The sequence below is a fragment of the Pseudophryne corroboree genome, chromosome 9 (assembly GCF_028390025.1).
Source record: "Pseudophryne corroboree isolate aPseCor3 chromosome 9, aPseCor3.hap2, whole genome shotgun sequence".
Classification (NCBI taxonomy): Eukaryota; Metazoa; Chordata; class Amphibia; order Anura; family Myobatrachidae; genus Pseudophryne; species Pseudophryne corroboree.
In genome coordinates this window covers 18,606,552-18,629,476 of record NC_086452.1, presented here as the reverse complement: position 1 = coordinate 18,629,476, position 22,925 = coordinate 18,606,552, and the positions used below count along the sequence as shown (strand labels likewise).

General features: G+C 46.7%; 1 protein-coding gene across 1 annotated transcript in view; it reads right to left on the bottom strand.

Annotated features, from left to right (window-relative positions):
• LOC134957578 (vitellogenin-1-like) overlaps window positions 1-22,925 on the bottom strand; it is a 215,095-nt gene that overhangs the window by 150,085 nt on the left and 42,085 nt on the right. Inside the window, exons 5-8 of the mRNA XM_063939575.1 lie at window positions 14,983-15,141; window positions 14,560-14,708; window positions 9,623-9,776; window positions 3,747-3,904 (exon numbers count right to left, since the gene is read on the bottom strand). Coding sequence (XP_063795645.1) covers window positions 3,747-3,904; window positions 9,623-9,776; window positions 14,560-14,708; window positions 14,983-15,141 — 620 coding nt within the window. The remainder of the gene's footprint in view (window positions 1-3,746; window positions 3,905-9,622; window positions 9,777-14,559; window positions 14,709-14,982; window positions 15,142-22,925) is intronic.

Genomic DNA, 22,925 nt, shown 5'->3' with positions numbered 1-22,925 from the left:
TGTTTGGGGAGGGTTTTTTGGAAGGGCCATCCTGCGTGACACTGCAGTGCCACTCCTAGATGGGCCCGGTGTTTGTGTCGGCCACTAGGGTCGCTAATCTTACTCACACAGCTACCTCATTGCGCCTCTTTTTTTCTTTGCGTCATGTGCTGTTTGGGGAGGGTTTTTTGGAAGGGACATCCTGCGTGACACTGCAGTGCCACTCCTAGATGGGCCCGGTGTTTGTGTCGGCCACTAGGGTCGCTTATCTTACTCACACAGCGACCTCGGTGCAAATTTTAGGACTAAAAATAATATTGTGAGGTGTGAGGTATTCAGAATAGACTGAAAATGAGTGTAAATTATGGTTTTTGAGGTTAATAATACTTTGGGATCAAAATGACCCCCAAATTCTATGATTTAAGCTGTTTTTTAGTGTTTTTTGAAAAAAACACCCGAATCCAAAACACACCCGAATCCGACAAAAAAAATTCGGTGAGGTTTTGCCAAAACGCGTTCGAACCCAAAACACGGCCGCGGAACCGAACCCAAAACCAAAACACAAAACCCGAAAAATTTCAGGCGCTCATCTCTAATATACACTGTCTCTCTCATACATGCATACATACACAGCCTCTATCATACATCCATACACTGCCTCTCGCATGCATACATACATACATACACTGCCTCTTTCATGCATATATACATCCATACATCCATACACTGCCTCCATACAGACATATACATCCATACGCTGCCTCCTTGCGTACTTTATACATCCATACACTGCCTCTCTCACACATACATACACTGCATCTCTCATACAAACATACACTGCCTCCACACATACATATATACATCTATACACTGCCTCTATACATTATATATATATATATATATATATATATATATATATATATGTATATATATATATATATATATGTATATATATATATATATACACACACACACACACACACACACACACACACACACACATACACATCTTTGCACTGCCCCCATACATACATCCATACACTGCCTCCGTCCGTCCGTACATACAGTCATACATATATACATCCATACACTGCCTCTCATACATACATACATACATACATACATATATCCATTAATACAGTACCTCTCTCATACATACATACATACATACATACATACATATATCCATCCATACACTACCTCTCTCATGCATACATACATACATACATATATCCATACATATACTACCTCTTTCATACATACATAAATATATCCATACATACATATATCCATCCATACACCACCTCTCTCTTACATACATACATACATACATACATACACTGCCTTCATACATACATATATCCATCCATCCATATACAGTTTCCATATATACATACTCATACATACATAAATCCAACCCCCCCTCCCCCAGCCAGGGCGAACTTTGGTCACTTCCCCGGGGGTGTGACTCCAGGCAGCGGCATCTTACCGCTGGCCAGGGAGCCATGGAGGGAATACTGCTCCATGTTGTTGCCACCATCTCGCGGATCACGATGCTGCCCAGGATAGCACTGCTGCTGCTGGCGGGGAGGCACTGCTCCCGTTTCTGACCTTGGCTACATAGTCCATGGTGGACGCTGACACTGATAAGAGGCGGGCGGCTGCGGATGGCGAGGGGCAGGCGGCTGCGGCTGGAGAGAGGCGCGCAGCTGCGGCTGGAGAGGGGCGGGCGGCTGAGGCTGGAGAGGGACGGGCGGGCGGCTGCGGCTGGCGAGGGGCGGGCGGTTGCAGCCTCTGATCAATTGCCGGCTTTTATCATCAATCCCCCAGCCCCTCCGAAACCCGCAGAGATATATTTAAAAAAAAAAAAAAAGTACTGTGGGTAGCGGGGGACATTGTCGGACGCTCATCTCTCATGTTAATGTGCTGACAAAACGGCGCCCTCCGGTGGCCGGCGCTCTAGGCAGCTGCCTAAAGCTGCCTAATGGTAGCGCCGGCTCTGGGTGTCGGGATCCTGGCGGTCAAGATACCGACGCCGGAATCCTGGTGCAACAGGGCTATTCCCACTTGTGGGTGTCCACTACACCCTTAGATTGGGAATAGATACAGTGGTGAGGGCAGCGAGGGGACTCTCCGCAAGGGGACTCTTAACGCTCGCCACGCTGCCGGCATTCTGGCGGGAGGAATGCAGTTGATAGGCTTTTGACAGCCGGCATCTCGCCCACTGGTGATTCATACCGAACCCATCATACTGGTTTACCTGTAATCATACTGGTTTACTTATAATTGTACTGGTTTACCTGTAATCATACTGGTTTACTTATAATTGTACTGGTTTACTTATAATTGTACTGGTTTACTTATAATTGTACTGGTTTACCTGTAATCACACTGGTTTATCTGTAATCGTACTGGTTTACCTGTAATCACACTGGTTTATCTGTAATCGTACTGGTTTACATGTAATCACACTGGTTTACCTGAAATCATACTGGTTTACCTATAATCGTACTGTTTTATCTGTAATCGTACTGGTTTACCTGTAATTACACTGGTTTGCCTGTAACCATACTGGTTTACCTGTAATCATACTGGTTTATCTGTAATCATACTGGTTTACCTATAATCATACTGGTTTACCTTTAATCATACTGGTTTATCTGTAATCGTACTGGTTTATCTGTAATCGTACTGGTTTACTTGTAATCATACTGGTTTACCTGTAATCATACTGGTTTACCTGTAATCATACTGGTTAACTTATAATTGTACTGGTTTACCTGTAATCATACTGCTTTATCTGTAATCATACTGGTTTACCTTTAATCATACTGGTTTATCTGCAATCGTACTGGTTTACCTGTAATCATACTGGTTTACCTTTAATCAAACTGGTTTATCTGTAATCATACTGGTTTACCTTTAATCATACTGGTTTACCTGTAATCGTACCGGTTTACCTGTAATCATACTGGTTTACCTGTAATCATACTGGTTTACCTGTAATCATACTGGTTTATCTGTATTAATACTGGTTTATCTGTAATCATACTGGTTTATTTGTAATCACACTGGTTTACCGGAAATCACACTGGTTTAGCTGTAATCATACTGGTTTACCTGTAATCATACTGGTTTATCTGTAATCACACTGGTTTACCTTTAGTCATACTGGTTTACCTGTAATCACACTGGTTTATCTGTAATCACACTGGTTTATCTGTAATCACACTGGTTTACCTATAATCATACTGGTTTATCTGTAATCACACTGGTTTATCTGTAATCGGACTGGTTTACCTGTAATCACACTGGTTTACCTGTAATCACACTGGTTTACCTGTAATCACACTGGTTTATCTGTAATCACACTGGTTTATCTGTAATCACACTGGTACCTGTAATCAGTCACACTGGTTTACCTGTAATCATACTGGTTTATCTGTAATCACACTGGTTTACCTGTAATCATACTGGTTTACCTGTAATCACACTGGTTTACCTGTAATCACACTGGTTTACCTTTAATCATACTGGTTTACCTGTAATCACACTGGTTTACCTGTAATCATACTGGTTTACCTGTAATCATACTGGTTTACCTTTAATCACACTGGTTTACCTGTAATCACACTGGTTTACCTGTAATCATACTGGTTTACCTGTAATCATACTGGTTTACTTTACCTATAATCATACTGGTTTACCTGTAATCATACTGGTTTACCTGTAATCATACTGGTTTACTTATAATTGTACTGGTTTACCTGTAATGTTGCCTTCCTGAGATCGATCTCCATATTCCTTCCATATGCTCAAAGCTTACCATTCGCAAATGTTGCACCAGTTGCAGAAACTTTTCTGGCGATACCTGTGATAATGGTCCCATATTGTGTTCTACCAAATAATGCAGAAGGTCGCTGATCTGTAAAGAGCCACGGAAAACCCTATTTAGCAGCGAGAATTGCATATTGGTTTACAGACACTGGTATTTACCAAAGCCCCGCTCCCAAGGAGAACATTCCTGTTCTTATTGGCGACGTGACTTGTAGTCATTACTCTTTGAGCCTAATTCAGACCTGATTGTAGATGTGATAAATTGAGCACATCTACGATCAGTCACACTGACATGCGGGGGGATGCCCAGCACAGGGCTAGTCCGCCCCGCATGTCTGCCCCCCCTCCCCCGCACAGGTGCAAAAGCATCGCATGGGGGCGATGCTTTTGTATCTGGCGAGTAGCTCCCAGCCAGCGCAACTCCTGTGCACTAGCAGGCCGCTACTCGTCGCGTCCTGGGTCGCAGCGCCTGCGTGTGACGTCATGCAGCCGCCGCGGCCCACCCCCCCGTGGTCCGGACACGCCTCCGTTGTCCGGACCATGTCCCACCAACTGTGTTCTAATGCCGTTGGCACTCTCCCTCCTGCCCCGCTACCGCCTCTGCCTGTCAGTCAGGTAGAAGAGATCGCACCATTGAGATGATGATAGCATCTCACTGGGTTCCTGAGGTGTGCACGTGCAGTGCGGCCGCTGCGTGCGCGCACTCCACAAAGTAATTCAGACTGGGACCATTCCCGCTGCAGCAATGCAGTCTGAATTACCCCCTTTGTGTCCAATGAATATGTCTACGCTGTATGTGTTACTGAGTACAGTTTGTGTCCGTGGACACGTGTTTCTGTTAGTGAATCTGATTTTAAATTGTATGATTATAGTTGTCAGTCACCAAAGTCCTTCTATGATCGGACGAAGGGAAACTATTCTGTTTCTGAGACTGGCAGATACAGTGTCAGACAATGCCAAGATACGATTTCTAAACCAGAACGCTCCATTTGTACTTCTCTTCTTGTCAAACTGCGCCATGGCGGTCATGGGTGCATCTGTAAATGGTGCAGGGTGTGCAGTGCACACGGGCCCCTGGCTCCAAGGGAGGCCTACACTGCACACCCTGCAGGGGGTAAGGGGGTAAACACTGCATTCGGCCCACCCAGGCTGCAGTTATAAATCTACCTACAGTGGCTGTCAGTGCCTAATTCAGACCTAAATCTAACTCTCTCTGCACATGTTACATCTGCTCCACCTGCAGTGCACATGGGGCCTAATTCAGAGTTGATCACAGCAGCAAATTTGTTAGCAGTTGAACAATACCATGTGCACTGCAGGTGGGACAGATGTAACATATGCAGAGAGACCTGGGTAACACTATGTGCACTGCAGGTGGGGCAGATGTAACATGTGCGGAGAGAGAAATCTAAATTGCAGTGTAAAAATAAAGCAACCAGTATTTACCCTGCACAGAAACAATATAATCCACCCAAATCTAACTCTCTCTGCACATGTTACATCTGCCCCCCTGCAGTGCACATGGGGGGTAATTCCAAGTTAATCGCAGCAGGAAATTTTTTATCAGTTGGGCAAAACCATGTGCACTGAAGGGGGTGCAGATATAACATGTTGTTATGCACACCAGTGCCAGCAGGAATGTACTGGTGTCTGAATGGAGAGGGATGCAAAACAAATGAACTCACAGACAGACTGGGGAATATGACAGTACATACACAGAAGGTGATAGAGTAACAAAATAAACACAAAGTGAACAGAGAAGCCCAAAGGCTAAGAAACTGGGTGTCTCCCTAGAATTAGGAATGCTCAGATGGAAAGAAGCGAGATGTTGTGATTTAATACGTAGAGAACCCGAAATGCTGTTGCTAAGGGCAACAGCAAAACCCTAAAAGGTTACCAACGGGTGTGGCAGTAAACTCCTTGGTCAGAGATGGAATAATAGACACAAGGAGAGTCTCCACAATCCTAGTCCTCACTTGCAGTGCACTGGTTCAGCTTACTGCCACTAAACTGACACCTGAACACCTTGCACAGTGAGAAAGGATTTTGGCAGGCAAGTCTGAGAATACAGCCGCAAACTTGCTAGGTTCACAGAGTAGCAAAAGAACCCCAGCAGGTTAAACGACTGACTCCAGTCTTACTTCTAGGTCTGGATTGGCAGAGTGTAGTACCAAATCCCAAGGCCTATTTGCAGTAAGCAACAAACAAATACAAAGTTACACAGTACTAGCTAACTTTCAGGAACTGACTAACCAACAAAGATTCAGCAGCATCTGCCTAACCTGAGAAGAGGGTTTATATAGCAGGTGCTGTCCACGCCCCACTCAGACCTCACAGACTGTGAGCACAAAAACCAGCACCGGATCCCCTGCCGTGCACAGAGCCTGTAACCACTGCACAGCAAAAGACCCGAACCGGAGTATCAGCTGCGCTCAGGTTACTCCGCTAGCACTTGTCTCCCGGTTGCCATGACGACGTGGCAGCACAGGGCAGGAGACCCTAACACATGTGCAGAGAGAGTTAGATTTGGGTGGGTTATTTTGTTTCTGTGCAGGGTAAATACTGGCTGCTTTATTTTTACACTGCAATTTAGATTACAGATTGAACTCACCCCACCCAAATCTATCTCTCTCTGCACATGTTATATCTGCCCCCCTTGCAGTGCACATGGTTTTGCCCAACTGCTAACAAAATTCCTGCTGCAATCAACTTGGAATTACCCCCCAGGTTTTGCCCATTAGCTAACAAATTTGTTGCTGCAAATAGGTCTGAATTAAACCCTGAGTTCAATCTCCATACGCGCATGCAGAGGGGGTTTCCGAGTACCTGGAAACCCCCCCTGCATACCAATATATCGTCGCAACTGATCGATTTTTATTTTTGCTTTTCATCTCACGGAGTAGCAGACACTGGTAGCGTCACACGGGGAACTGCAGAGTGCATTCCCCGGCTCCCACTCAGACATGCTGTACCGCGTACCCATGACGGAGCACTGATCGCGGTGGGTGCTCACTCACATGCTGGGTCGTGCAGGCGCGCGCTGGGCGGTATGCCATTGTGCTGGATTTCAGGGGTACTTCCTGTTTACCCCTCTCTCCTTACTAGTAGCCGCGGCCTCTTTCTGACAGCACTGCGACTGCTATGAGACAGTGAAAGCACCGTGACCCGCAGTCATGTAGTGACAGCGCTGCAGCCACACTTAGGGCACTGAACTTATAGGGCAGAGGAGGCAAGGGGTGGAAACCTCAGTTAATCGGACTGTGCAGCAGCGGTGCGGTGCAGCATGTATGGTTACAGCTGCACAACCCTTACTTTCCTCACTGGTTGCTCCTCCCCCAACAACAGTGCGGTGGAAGCATGCTGCAGGAACTTCTCCTACTCTATGAAGGCCATTCATGCTGTGTGACTGGAAGCAGTGAGCAAGCTGGTAAGTATCGTAACCCTGTGGCACACACTGAAAATGGGGATTATTTTATTGTCTACAGTAGATAATGGAGCCTTGCAGGTTTTATTCCTCTGTGTCGCTTATCAATCCCCTATTAGTCCCTTGTCTTTCTCTGTCTCCCCGATATCTCACTCTACCTCTCCCTCCGTCTCACTCTCTATTCCCACATCTCGCTTTCTATCCCCATGTCTCTCTCACCAGTGGCGGATCCAGGGGGGGGGGGGGGCACTCGGGCCCGAGCCCCCCCTGTCCTCCCCCTCCGCTTGTGTCACTGAGACACGCTGCCGCTCAGTCCAGCGGCAGCGTGTCTCAGCTGTCATGAGGAGAGCGCGGCTATCTGGCGGCGTGTTGCGGACTTCAAACCAGCCGCCGGTTCATGAGCCAATCAGAGCTCGCGGACCGGCAGCCACTCAGGAGCTGGCGGCTAGTTTGAAGTCCTACACGCCGCCAGACATAGCCGCGCTCTCCTCCTGACACCCTCAGAGCCGGCAGAGAGGCAGCAGCAGCGGTAAGCAGCTGCAGAACTGCTGTGGGGGCATTTGTATAGTATACCTGCTGTGGGGGCATTTGTATACCTGGCACTGTGGGGGCAATTGTTTACCTGGCACTGTGAGGGCAATTGTTTACCTGGCACTGTGAGGGCATTTGTATACCTGACACTGTGGGGGCATTTTTGGATCTGGCACTGTAGGGGCATTTTTGGATCTGGCAAAGTACGGGCATTTTTGGATCTGGCACTGTAGGGGCATTTTTGGATCTGGCACCGTGGGGGCATTTTTGGATCTGGCACTGTGGGGGCATTTGTGGATCTGGCACTGTGGGGGCATTTGTGGATCTGGCACTGTGGGGGCAATTGTGGATCTGGCACTGTGGGGGCAATTGTGGATCTGGCACTGTGGGGGCAATTGTGGATTTGGCACTGCACTATTGGGGGCATATGTCTGTGTATCACGTCTCATTTTAATTGGCCACACTCACTAAATGACTGGGGGCATTACTACAGGCAACATTACTACTGGGGGCAATACGGGCATTGCATAAGGGGCACCACTACTATGGGGTCTATATAAGGGGCACTACCAGTACAGTGGACATTGCATAATGAGCGCTACAACTGTGGGCATTGTATAAGAAGCGCCACCTCACATTCACCGAAGCCGCACGCAAATGTACTTGCCCCTTCCATGGTGCCCCCCCTATCATTTTCTTCTGGATCCGCCCCTGTCTTTCACCCCAACATCTCTCATTCTCCTGCCACTGCTACTCCCAGCCTGCCCCCTTCTCTGCTCTACTACTCCCATCCTTCCTTATGACTACTATCCCGAGCTTTCCCCTGCTTCCCGATACTACTTCCATCCTGCCTCTTACTTTCCACTACTACTCCCATCCTTCCCCTAATCCTCACTACTAATACTCCCAGCCTGTCTCAAAATGTGGTAGAGTGTATGGAGCACATGCTTCAGGCACTGGCTTCGTTGGTGGGTAATAAGCTTACCAGCCCTATCCCCTAGCCTCACAGTACAATACCACCCTAACCACCACCCCCACCTTCAGAACCTCTCTTTCTCTCCATGCCTCTCTTGCTCTCTCTCTCTCTCTCTCTCTCTCTCTCTCTCAATGCTCCTCTCTATTCCCCACGGCCCCTCTCTCTCTCTCCGCCATGCCTCTGTCTCTCCCCCATGTCTCTCTCTGTGCCCATGCCTCTGTCTCTCCCCCATGTCTCTCTCTGTGCCCATGCCTCTCTCTCTCCCCCATGTCTCTCTCTCTTTTCTCCCCGCTCTCTCTGGCTCTGTGAGATATTCTATCTATCTATCTATCTATCTATCTATCTATCTATCAATCTATCTATCAATCTATCTACCTACCTATCATTTTTGTGTAAGTATATATATATATATATATATATATATAAATTTGGAAACCCCCCCTTATAAAAATCCTGCGTTTGCCCCTGATCTCGGTCATACTTCTACCTCTGTCATTGCTTCTGAAATACACAATAAAGGGCTTGAATATAACTCTAGGCTTCCTGTATGAGTGGAGGCTGCAGACTACATCTACGTGACTATAGAATGTTTATTGAGTTGCAGTCTATCTCCGTTATACCGCTCAGTCTTTGTGTCCTGCCTTAGCTGTGAAATGGAAGGTTTTAGGGGGCATTTATGTAGTACAATACAATGCGCATATTACCATAAGACTTTTTTAGTTACACTTACTTGTGGCCTATGGCTGCGACATCTGAAAACACGGCCGCCAAGAGCACACTTTGTACAGACGCCAATAATATATTTTTACATAAGAGAAATACATGGCACTTACAAACACAAAAGAATGCTTGGGATATTCATAGCAGTCACGTACCTGGTTCTCTGCATTTTTGCTACTTAACAACTGAATAGGAGTTTGAATCAGTTTCCTTTCAAAGTGATAGTGCAGCGACTCTTTGGTGATGTAGTCATTATTCTCCGGGGTCGAGTGAATCTGCTCTTGAACGGCGGATAACACGAGTCTCTGTCTGTGAACAGTAATAATGATATGAATCCTGCGCAGAATAATATAGGTTACATGAAGACCTTAAATAAAAGATACTGTACTGGACTCTTTTCTTTGTTTCATTCTCTATATTTTCACATTTCAACATGATCTGCTACAAAGTGTTATATTTATTTTTTACCTCTGCAGGTGTGTCTAGCCCATAATCTGCGCTGTACATCTTATATTACGCTGTGATCAAATATATTAGTATCAAAATAATAACAAAACCTCAAGTCTAGGATGAGCCTGAGAAGACGTGTGCTATACAGTGTACTATACACCATTAAAAGTCCAAAACCTCTCAAATAAAAGACAGGACAATCTTACCAATGATCCCTGATCAACACCTTTAATGGACTTATAAAAAAGTTATAAATAGTTCTTCTGGGCGGTGTGACTGGACGGTCCCGTATGAAAGCCCTCACCGCTTTTGCGTCCCGTCCCCAGTACACAGAATGGATGTTTAGGTCACACGAGACCTGGCCACATTAGGGATTCCCGCTTACCGTCAGTAACCGCCTGTTACTGACTCCACCCACTGCGCAGTGGGCAGGTACTATGCTGCCACCACCAAGCTCCTAACCATGGTTCTGCTCTGTATGCGTCGACACGCCGCCTTAGCTGTGTGGTGCTGACGAATCCCCACTAGTCGCTTGACTAGGCCTCTGCCGGTAGCTGGCAGAAGGCGGAGCTTGGAGACGCTGGTTACACCCTGGACAGCTGGAAAACAGAGGTAGGTTTCGCCTAGCCCTGTAGGTCACAAGACGAAGCGGTCATCTTGAGGCAAATTATGCTTATTTGCTCAAATAGCCTTCAAAAAGGCTCTTCCCTATTGCTAGGGGCATCAGCAATACAGCAGATGTTACAGCAGAATGAAAATGGTAGAATACACTTTTCATGGGGCAACTGCCCTCCTTTTATCCTACTCCAATACACAATACCACAGGGGGTAAGTCCGCCCTGTGGTTTACAACCAATGAATGTTTACCCATGGGCTGTGCATGCCTTGGTCACATGCACAGCTGCAATTGTTCTCTATCCAGCGGCGGCACACACAGATCGCTGCAGCGGGAACTGATCTCCCGGCTGCAGCGGCTTCCCTCTCCCCTAGCGCACACACAAGTCAGTGCGCCGGGGGTCACCCTTACTGCTGCGGCCGCCGGGAGCGGAGCTCCTGGACCCCGGCGGTCAGTACTGAGCGCTGCAGTGGGAGCCGGTCTCCTAGCTGCAGCAGCTCCCCCTTCTCCCCCGGTGCACACCCACACACCAGCACGCCGAGGGCTGCACTCACTGCTGCAGTCGCCGGAGAGGCCCGGGACCGCGGCACACACAAATAAACATATTTAAACATTTTAAACATCCGGCGCCTAGCGCCTCCACAGTTTTAAAGATGGCACCTAGCGCCCAAGTACATTTAAAAGTGGCGCCAAGCGGCCATTGTCCTCCACAATGGCGCTGGGCACTTAAGGGTTAACCCCTTCAGTGCCGCAGCCGCCATTACACATGTGGCCTCCCCGGCCCCAGTCACTGATGAACCATGGGAATAAAGTCCTTGGATGTCTGGTGCATTGCGTTGAGTCTAAGGGGCAATTTTCAATGGCATTGCAGCCTTGAACGGCGTTCAGATACAGCACTAAACACTAGACTCTATTTCCGATCCCCTCCTGAAAGCGAGGGTCAAACCCAATTATATTTTGCTGTTGGCTATCAGTTGTTGCAGTATGCTTTTCTGATGAAGCAGGTAACTGGCCCACGAAACGCGTTAAAGTACTGAACATCGTCCTGTAATTACCCCACTCATCTTCGAGCAATCCAACTATTCTGAAGTTTGTGCATGGGATAAATAGAAATATTATGATCCTGTAAAACTATTTCATTATAAAGACTGAGAACATCACCACTTCATCTGAGGATCTTGTTCTGCACCAAAGAGAACGATTTGAATTTGTTTTCCAGTTTTAGGGGATTCTGGGCTCCTCCTAGTGGCATCATAGTGGCTGCAACTGGTACAAGTATCTATTGGGAGACCTGCAATGGTGCTGACCTCACCCAGGTTCTACAGCCTTTAATATTCTGCTTAAACAAAGTTACAAAACGGAATTCTATGCAAGCCCATTGGTCTCCCACTGTGGGATGTGGTCAGAATCCTGACGGATCCTGGCGGCAAGTACTGGGTTTAGGGAAAGGGTTAGGCACTAGGGGGAGTGGTAGGGTTAGGCTGAGGGGTGACCTAGGTTAGGGGTAGGTTGGGAGGAGGTGCGGTTACGGTTAGGCAGCGGTAGTGGACGGTTATAATTAGACTGCGAGAGGGGTGGGTTAGGGGTAAAATACTGTACTTACCGGGTTCCATCAGGGTTTTGACCATTCGGCAGTCGGCATCCTAGCCATTGGGATGGTAACTGCTGAGATGTTGTACCTAACCCCTTACTGTCTACATGACGGTGCTGTTATAGTGTACTGAAGAGGACACAATCATGGATCAACATAAGTTGCACCTATCCTTATACTTTCCTACCCATCTTCACTATTCGTGTGCAATTATACCAGCTGCATCCCTGGGGCAAAATGTATATATGTAACAGGTATAATTACATGTTTACACAACTCTACATAGCACACAACACAACACACACCCTTACTTACAGATGTCCACACATACGCCTATCCTCCTATCATCCAGGAAAAATGTAATACGCACCATGCATCTTTTCACTCCATACTGTACTACATTTCCATGGCTTCCACACCGCTAATCTGATAAAAGCTCAAAGTTAGAGCACCCCGTACACCGCTAGTGCAACTACTCACAAAAAAATAAGCTGCACGAGACTGAGGACCGATATATCTGAGTTGCACAATGGGGGTCATTCCGGGTTGATCGCTAGCTGCATTCATTTGCTGTGCAGCGATCAGGCAAAAAAAAAGGCTCTTCTGCGTATGCGGCGCAATGCGCACACACGTCATACTATTGCAACGAACGTTGTAGATTCACACAGGGTCTAGCGATGCTTTTCAGTCGCACTGCTGGCCGCAGAGTGATTGACAGGAAGAGGGCGTTACTTTCTGGGTGTCAACTGACTGTTTTCAGGGAGTGTTCGAAATAATGCAGGCGTGCCAGGAAAACGCAGGCGTGGCTGGGCGAACGCAGGACGTGTTTGTGACGTCAAAACAAAAACTGAACAGTCTGAAGTGATCGCAAGCGCTGATTAGGTATTGAGCTACTCTAAAACTGCACAAAAAAACTTTGCTGCCGCTCAGCGATCCTTTCGTTCGCACTTCTGCTAAGCTAAAATACACTCCCAGTGGGCGGCGGCATAGCGTTTACATGGCTGCAAAAAACTGCTAGCGAGCGATCAACTAGTAATGACCACCAATGTGTCCCACCATTGTGTGAATTTACACTGCCACCATTGGGAGAAAGCTCCCAGTACGGTACAAGTCTTCTGGGGCATGGATGTGGAAGTATGAAATTGCATATCACTGGTACGGCATTTAAGTTGCACCAGTCATCTTGAGCTGGGTGAATACAGGGGTAATAGACTACAGGAGAGCGCCTCACTGCAGGATAGTTACAGCCTTTCTTTTACCGGTGCAGAAGAGAACGGTTTGTATATAACAGCTGGGTACGCTTGGTTCCAGGGCACGCAAGACTGGCTCCTCAAATGGACTTGTCTACAAATCGTATTTGCCAATACCTAATTTGTATATTAACTGGGTGTCTGTGTCGTGAAGTTTCTGACTTTTTTGCATTCCAAATGGAATTCTGGTCATTTTCATTTGAAAACATTTTGGGCTTGATTCATAGTTGCAGGCTACTGCTGACGGAGATGCGACCGCTCAGGGGATGTGGGAAAATATCGTAATGTGACAGCGCCGGGGATTTGTACAGAGACGCCCGCCGGAGCCTTCGTAGCTTCCCGAAACTGCATACGCATTCGCAGCATCAACGCAGATCCGGTAAACATCACATCATAGTAAACCAATGGTCACACAGAATGGGTGACGTAATCGAGACACCGGAGACTTGATTCCTTCTCACAGGATTGTAGCTGGGGGCTGGTACACGCCCCAAATCCGATCCCAATTACCTCCCACAAAGTGGTCGCTCCTGTCACTTGCAATTAAATCCTCACTGCGAGCGTAATTGCAAGTCAATCGCTGCGCATGAGCTTTTTAGCAGTGGCGCATACACAGTTTACCGATTCGCTCAATTTCTAAAACATCAGCGTAGTGTAATACTATGAATCAGGCTTAACGTTCTTTAACCTGCAATCAGATAAGGTTGTTTAAGCTTATTATACTTCATATATTCTGTAAGCGTAAAGTTTTTAATAAGATCATTGGGTTGAACATCTATTATTCATTTATTATTAATTAGCATTGTGCCGGCATATTTTGTTGTGCTTTACAATTGATTACAAAACAGTAATAAGACAATACTAGGTAAAAACTGACAAAGGGGAAGAGATATCAAGCCTTGGAAAGGGATAAAGTGGAGACGTTGACTGAAGCAACACAATCTTGTAACAGTCGTTTATCTTGCAGTCTTTGAAATAACAATGCTTTGGTCAACTGCTTCACTTTATCTCTCTCCGAGGCTTGCTGCATCTCCCCCAAAGAGTTAAAAGGGCCCTGCTCGCTGTCTTACAATCGTTAGGGAACATTTTGCCCATCACTAATGGGTAGCCAACACGTGCTCACACAATCTATTGCATTTTATTCTGAATACAGAAAGCAAGACTTGTCATGGGTGTGTACGGTACCTTGCTTCAAATATCACGGCCCCGTCAATTTCGTTAAATGGAGTGAACTGATGAACTTCGCTTACTTCCGCCTCCAGCAAACGTCCCCCCGTGTCCGTAGCTTTCACTTTGTAATTATAGGTCACCGCAGCTCGGGAATTTTTGTTTCTCTCAAGAGAAGAAAAAGACCAAAGACACAATTAGTTTATGGTGGGGGAAATGTGTCAAGCCTTGGAGAGAGATATGGGGGAGAAGTCGCCCAACACAACTGATCAGCTCCTAACGGTCATTTCAAAGACTGTGCTAGATAAATGACAGGAGCCGATTGGTTGCTTTGGCCAACTTCTCCACTTTATCTCTCTCCGATGTTTGATACGCCTCCCCCATGGTGAGACTGGTAAGTGGAAACATGGCATACATTACATAGCACCGTACATTTCCTACCTGCTTACAGCTGGCACACGAATGTAAATAAGCATTACCGGTGACCATCCGCTCCCGGTGCTCACAGTCGTTAAGGTCTACCGACTTGGTAACAAGTAATTGGTTTCTTCGGTTTTCCCGAATCAAGTAACTGGCGTGGCAAACTCCTCCAATCCCGTTCTGCAGGACAAGACAACGGCATGAGGGCGGCCTCGTATACAGGAGTCACCATGTGCAGCAGATGGGGGCGGCCTGTGGCCTGGACAGTCATTAGGTCGACACCAATGGTCGACATGCAAAAGGTAGACAGTAGAAAAGGTCAACAGGTGTGAGCTAATGACTGTCGACAGATTCAAACGATCGACATGGAAGAGGTAGACAGTAGAAAAGGTCAACAGGTATGAGCTACTGACTGGCGATAGGTTCAAAAGGTCGACATGGAAATGGTTATGTTTTGGTTTTTTTTTTTACATATTTTTATACTTTTGCTTGATTTACCATCCATGTGGACTATGATTGGGACTAGTAACCCGTCCCGGACACCTTGCCTGAAGCGTGGAGAGCGCAGCGAGCCCATGAGGGTCTGTATTTGCTTTAATTGGGTTCACATATCATGAAACATAAAAATTGACACAAAAACCTTGGGTTAGCTTTATTGGCTCAACCATTTCAATGTTTGACCCTGTCGACCTAATGCGTGTCGCCATATGGGGTCTATACATTAAAATGTCTGTAGCTCTTCTATACCAAAGCCGGCCTGTATATATCCAAATGTTCCACCAGCATTCTCCTACTACAGAATCATTAGCAGGAAATGCACAAATCTCCCAGAGTCACATCTTCTGATGCATCCAAGACAACGGGATTATTGAGACTCTACGCCGATGCCGGAAGAGGTCAGTGATTATTTAGTGCTGTGCATGTGTGTAAGTCTCACTCGGCATCCCAATGGTGAGAATCCAACAGGAGCTAGGTAAGTATACTTACTGTACATTCCCTCAATGCCCCCCTAACCCTCCCTTTCCACAGCCTAAACTTAACCCCCCACACCCCCTGCATCCTAACCCTAATCCTCCCCGGTGGTGCCTAAACCTTACCCCCCCTTCCCTCAGCCTAAATGTAACTCTCCCTCCCCCACAGCCTAACCCTAACCCCCGGTGGTGGCTAAACCTAAAGCCCCCCTTCCCGCAGCCTAAACCTAACCTTATCCCCCCCATGCAGCTTAACCCTCCTTGGTGGTGGCTAAACCTAACCCCCCCTTCCCGTAGCCTAAATGTAACCCTCCCTCCCCCACAGACTAATCCTAACCCTCCATCCCTCTCAGCCTAACCCTGACCCTCCCTGGGGGTACCTAAACCTAAAACCTCCTCCCGGCAGCCTAACCCTAACCCTCCTCAGGGGTGCCTAAACTTAACCCCCCCCCCCTTCCCGCAGCCTAAACCTAACCTTATCCCCCCCATGCAGCCTAACCCTCCTCGGTGGTGGCTAAACCTAACCCCCCACTTCCCGCAGCCTAAACCTAACCTCCCCCCCATGCATCCTAACCCTCCTCGGTGGTGGCTAAACCTAACTCGCCCTTCCCGCAGCCTAAATGTAACCCTCCCTCCCCCACAGCCTAACCCTAACCCTGCCGGGTGGTGGCTAAACCTAACCCTCCCTTCCCGCAGCCTAAACCTAACCCTCCATCCCCCTCAGCCTAACCCTGACCCTCCCTGGGGGTACCTAAACCTAACACCCCCTCCCGGCAGCCTGACCCTAACCCTCCCCGGGGGTGCATAAACCTAACCCCCTCTTCCCGCAGCCTAAATCTAACCCTATCTCCCCTACAGCCTAACCCTTCCCTCCCTGGTGGTGCCTTAACCTAACCCCCATTTCCCGCATCCTAAACCTAACCCTCCATCCCCCGCAACCTAACCCAAACCCTCCCTGGGGGTACCTAAACCTAACACCCCCTCCCTGCAGCCTAACCCTCTCCGGGGTGCCTAAACCTAACCCCCCGTTCCCGCAGCCTAAACTTAACCTTATACCCCCCATGCAGCCTAACCCTCCTCGGTGGTGGTTAAACCTAACCCTCCCTTCCCACAGCCTAAATGTAACCCTCCCCCACAGCCTAACCCTAACCCTCCCCGGTGGTGGCTAAACCTAACCCTCCCTTCCCGCAGCCTAAACCTAACCCTCTATCCCCCTCAGCCTAATCCTGAACCTCCTTGGGGGTACCTAAACCTAACACCCCCTCCTGGCAGCCTGACCCTAACCCACCCCGGGGGTGCCTTAACCTACCCCCCCCTTCCCGCAGCCTAAACCTAACCCTCCATCCCCCGCAACCTAACCCAAACCATCCCTGGGGGTACCTAAACTTATCACACCCTCCACGCGGCCTAACCCTAACCCTCCCCGGGGTGCCTAAACCTTACCCCCCTTCCTGAAGCCTAAATCTAACCCTCCCTCCCCAACAGCCTAACCCTAACCCTCCCTGGGGGTGCCTAAACCTAACCCCCCTTCCCACAGCCTAAACCTAACCCTCCCTCCCCCACAGCCTAACCCCAACCTTCCCTGGGGGTGCCCAAATCGTGATCCGGTCTCTAGGTTGACAGTAACTAGGTCGAAACTGTCTAGGTTGACCACTATTGTTCAACAGTAACTAGGTCTACAGGGTCTCTAGGTCGACATGTTATAGGTCAATAGGTCAAAAGGTTAACATGAGTTTTTCATTTTTTTTTTCCATTTTTTGAACTTTTCATACTTTTTTTGAACTTTTCATAACGGTCCACGTGGAAGAAGATTGGGAATAGTAACTTGACACGGTGCACTAATTGTGGTTCCCGGTCACTGTACAGAGAAAACAACACCAAAAAAACATAAAAAACTCATGTCGACCTGATGACCTAGAACATGTCGACCCAGAGACCCTGTCGACCTAGCATCCCTGTCGACCTAGTTACTGTCGACCAATGGTGGTCGACCTAGACACTGTCCACCTAGTTACTATCGACCTTCCATACCACACCCGCCTAAACCTAACCCCCCCTCCCCGCAGCCTAACCCTCCTTTTTCCAGAGCCTAACTCTAACCCCCTGCAGCCTTAACCTAACATCCCCCTCCACACCCCCGCGGCTTACCTATCCACAGGCCCGGCAAACCCTTGTTTCGGGATACCGGTGGTCAGGACTCCGGCGCCGGAATTGTGACCCAGCCCTGTCTCAGGGAGAATGCTAGGCTCTCCGTGGAGGAGTCACACAAGGAGATTACCACTATTCCTGGAGAGTCGGCTAGTGCGCCTTTAAAGCTTATCCCATCATAATACATACAGTATACTGACACCTTTTTAAATAAAAAAATCTAGAAACTTAGTTAGAAAAAGTAAAAGTTTCCTTTCAGATTTTCTGCAGATTAGATCAAGGTCTTTGCTCTGATTCACTATCTACTGTATATACCATCCACCGCATAGTATCCCGCTGACATCATAGGATTCCAATAAAGCGTGCGCATTTTAAATGCCTTTGTTAGGAAAGACGCATTTATTGTACATTTGTTACAAAAGCCCACATTCCAGCTCCCCAACTAACAATATGTATGATTTCTAAGGACTGGCCATTCTTACCACACTAATTGTCTATTGTGCAACTTTGATGCCTGTTCAAAAAGACTCCACATCTTCTAAAGTCATCTTTCACATGCTATTTCTATGAAGTATTTCAGTGGACCTTGAAATTATATTTCTTACATTTGTTAGTTGGGAACATAATAATCATTTCAGTTATAATAATATTTATTAAATATAATAATCATAAATTATTAAATAATAATATTTCAGTTTATTCCTAACAAAAACACATACAATAGGCTGTAGATGTAATTATTAAGTGCAAATTTCCAGTGTGACGGGAACTGCAAAACTTTCTTTGTATTCCTGCAACAAATGCAAGAGTGTTCACTACCACTTAATCCAATGCAAACTAGAGATGAGCGGGTTCGGTTTCTTTGAATCCGAACCCGCACGAACTTCACTTTTTTTTCCACGGGTCCGAGCGACTCGGATCTTCCCGCCTTGCTCGGTTAACCCGAGCGCGCCCGAACGTCATCATGACGCTGTCGGATTCTCGCGAGGCTCGGATTCTATTGCGAGACTCGGATTCTATATAAGGAGCCGCGCGTCGCCGCCATTTTCACTCGTGCATTGAGATTGATAGGGAGAGGACGTGTCTGGCGTCCTCTCCATTAGAATAGAGATAGATAGATTAGATAGAGAGAGATTGTGCAGAGTCGCAGACAGAGTTAGTTTACCACAGTCAGTGACCAGTGCAGTTGCTAGTTAACTTTTATTTAATATAATATATCCGTTCAGTTCTCTCTGCTATATCCGTTCTCTGCCTGAAAAAAAAAACGATACACAGCACAGTCAGTCACACAGTGTGACTCAGTCTGTGTGCACTCAGCTCAGCCCAGTGTGCTGCACAGTCATCAATGTATAAATTAAAAGCTTATAATTAATTGTGGGGGAGACTGGGGAGCACTGCAGGTTGTTAGCAGGAGCCAGGAGTACAATTATATTAATTAACAGTGCACACTTTTGCTGCAGGAGTGGTGACCAGTGCCTGACCACCAGTATAGTATTGTTGTATACTACTAATATCTCTTTAAATATCAACCAGTCTATATTAGCAGCAGACACAGTACAGTGCGGTAGTTCACGGCTGTGGCTACCTCTGTGTCGGCACACGGCAGGCAGTCCGTCCGACCAGAATTGTATTATTTATTATTATATACCTACCACCTAACCGTGGTTTTTTTTTCATTCTTTATACCGTCATAGTGTCATCCTAATTGTTACGAGTATACTACTATCTCTTTATCAACCAGTGTACAGTGCGGTAGTTCACGGCTGTGGCTACCTCTGTGTCGGCACACGGCAGGCAGTCCGTCCGACCAGAATTGTATTATTTATTATTATATACCTACCACCTAACCGTGGTTTTTTTTTCATTCTTTATACCGTCATAGTGTCATCCTAATTGTTACGAGTATACTACTATCTCTTTATCAACCAGTGTACAGTGCGGTAGTTCACGGCTGTGGCTACCTCTGTGTCGGCACACGGCAGGCAGTCCGTCCGACCAGAATTGTATTATTTATTATTATATACCTACCACCTAACCGTGGTTTTTTTTTCATTCTTTATACCGTCATAGTGTCATCCTAATTGTTACGAGTATACTACTATCTCTTTATCAACCAGTGTACAGTGCGGTAGTTCACGGCTGTGGCTACCTCTGTGTCGGCACACGGCAGGCAGTCCGTCCGACCAGAATTGTATTATTTATTATTATATACCTACCACCTAACCGTGGTTTTTTTTTCATTCTTTATACCGTCATAGTGTCATCCTAATTGTTACGAGTATACTACTATCTCTTTATCAACCAGTGTACAGTGCGGTAGTTCACGGCTGTGGCTACCTCTGTGTCGGCACACGGCAGGCAGTCCGTCCGACCAGAATTGTATTATTTATTATTATATACCTACCACCTAACCGTGGTTTTTTTTTCATTCTTTATACCGTCATAGTGTCATCCTAATTGTTACGAGTATACTACTATCTCTTTATCAACCAGTGTACAGTGCGGTAGTTCACGGCTGTGGCTACCTCTGTGTCGGCACACGGCAGGCAGTCCGTCCGACCAGAATTGTATTATTTATTATTATATACCTACCACCTAACCGTGGTTTTTTTTTCATTCTTTATACCGTCATAGTGTCATCCTAATTGTTACGAGTATACTACTATCTCTTTATCAACCAGTGTACAGTGCGGTAGTTCACGGCTGTGGCTACCTCTGTGTCGGCACACGGCAGGCAGTCCGTCCGACCAGAATTGTATTATTTATTATTATATACCTACCACCTAACCGTGGTTTTTTTTTCATTCTTTATACCGTCATAGTGTCATCCTAATTGTTACGAGTATACTACTATCTCTTTATCAACCAGTGTACAGTGCGGTAGTTCACGGCTGTGGCTACCTCTGTGTCGGCAGTCGGCAGGCAGTCCGTCCATCCATAATTGTATTATTATTATAATATATACCACCTAACCGTGGTTTTTTTTTCATTCTTTATACCGTCGTCATAGTGTCATACTAGTTGTTACGAGTATACTACTATCTCTTTATCAACCAGTGTACAGTGCGGTAGTTCACGGCTGTGGCTACCTCTGTGTCGGCAGTCGGCAGGCAGTCCGTCCATCCATAATTGTATTATTATTATAATATATACCACCTAACCGTGGTTTTTTTTGCATTCTTTATACCGTCGTCATAGTGTCATACTAGTTGTTACGAGTATACTACTATCTCTTTATCAACCAGTGTACAGTGCGGTAGTTCACGGCTGTGGCTACCTCTGTGTCGGCAGTCGGCAGGCAGTCCGTCCATCCATAATTGTATTATTATTATAATATATACCACCTAACCGTGGTTTTTTTTCCATTCTTTATACCGTCGTCATAGTGTCATACTAGTTGTTACGAGTATACTACTATCTCTTTATCAACCAGTGTACAGTGCGGTAGTTCACGGCTGTGGCTACCTCTGTGTCGGCAGTCGGCAGGCAGTCCGTCCATCCATAATTGTATTATTATTATAATATATACCACCTAACCGTGGTTTTTTTTGCATTCTTTATACCGTCGTCATAGTGTCATACTAGTTGTTACGAGTATACTACTATCTCTTTATCAACCAGTGTACAGTGCGGTAGTTCACGGCTGTGGCTACCTCTGTGTCGGCAGTCGGCAGGCAGTCCGTCCATCCATAATTGTATTATTATTATAATATATACCACCTAACCGTGTTTTTTTTTCCATTCTTTATACCGTCGTCATAGTGTCATACTAGTTGTTACGAGTATACTACTATCTCTTTATCAACCAGTGTACAGTGCGGTAGTTCACGGCTGTGGCTACCTCTGTGTCGGCAGTCGGCAGGCAGTCCGTCCATCCATAATTGTATTATTATTATAATATATACCACCTAACCGTGGTTTTTTTATACCACCTAACCGTGGCAGTCCGTCCATAATTGTATACTAGTAAACTATCCAATCCATCCATCTCCATTGTTTACCTGAGGTGCCTTTTAGTTCTGCCTATAAAATATGGAGAACAAAAAAGTTGAGGTTCCAAAATTAGGGAAAGATCAAGATCCACTTCCACCTCGTGCTGAAGCTGCTGCCACTAGTCATGGCCGAGACGATGAAATGCCAGCAACGTCGTCTGCCAAGGCCGATGCCCAATGTCATAGTACAGAGCATGTCAAATCCAAAACACCAAATATCAGAAAAAAAAGGACTCCAAAACCTAAAATAAAATTGTCGGAGGAGAAGCGTAAACTTGCCAATATGCCATTTACCACACGGAGTGGCAAGGAACGGCTGAGGCCCTGGCCTATGTTCATGGCTAGTGGTTCAGCTTCACATGAGGATGGAAGCACTCAGCCTCTCGCTAGAAAACTGAAAAGACTCAAGCTGGCAAAAGCACCGCAAAGAACTGTGCGTTCTTTGAAATCCCAAATCCACAAGGAGAGTCCAATTGTGTCGTTTGCGATGCCTGACCTTCCCAACACTGGACGTGAAGAGCATGCGCCTTCCACTATTTGCATGCCCCCTGCAAGTGCTGGAAGGAGCACCCGCAGTCCAGTTCCTGATAGTCAGATTGAAGATGTCAGTGTTGAAGTACACCAGGATGAGGAGGATATGGGTGTTGCTGGCGCTGGGGAGGAAATTGACCAGGAGGATTCTGATGGTGAGGTGGTTTGTTTAAGTCAGGCACCCGGGGAGACACCTGTTGTCCGTGGGAGGAATATGGCCGTTGACATGCCAGGTGAAAATACCAAAAAAATCAGCTCTTCGGTGTGGAGGTATTTCACCAGAAATGCGGACAACAGGTGTCAAGCCGTGTGTTCCCTTTGT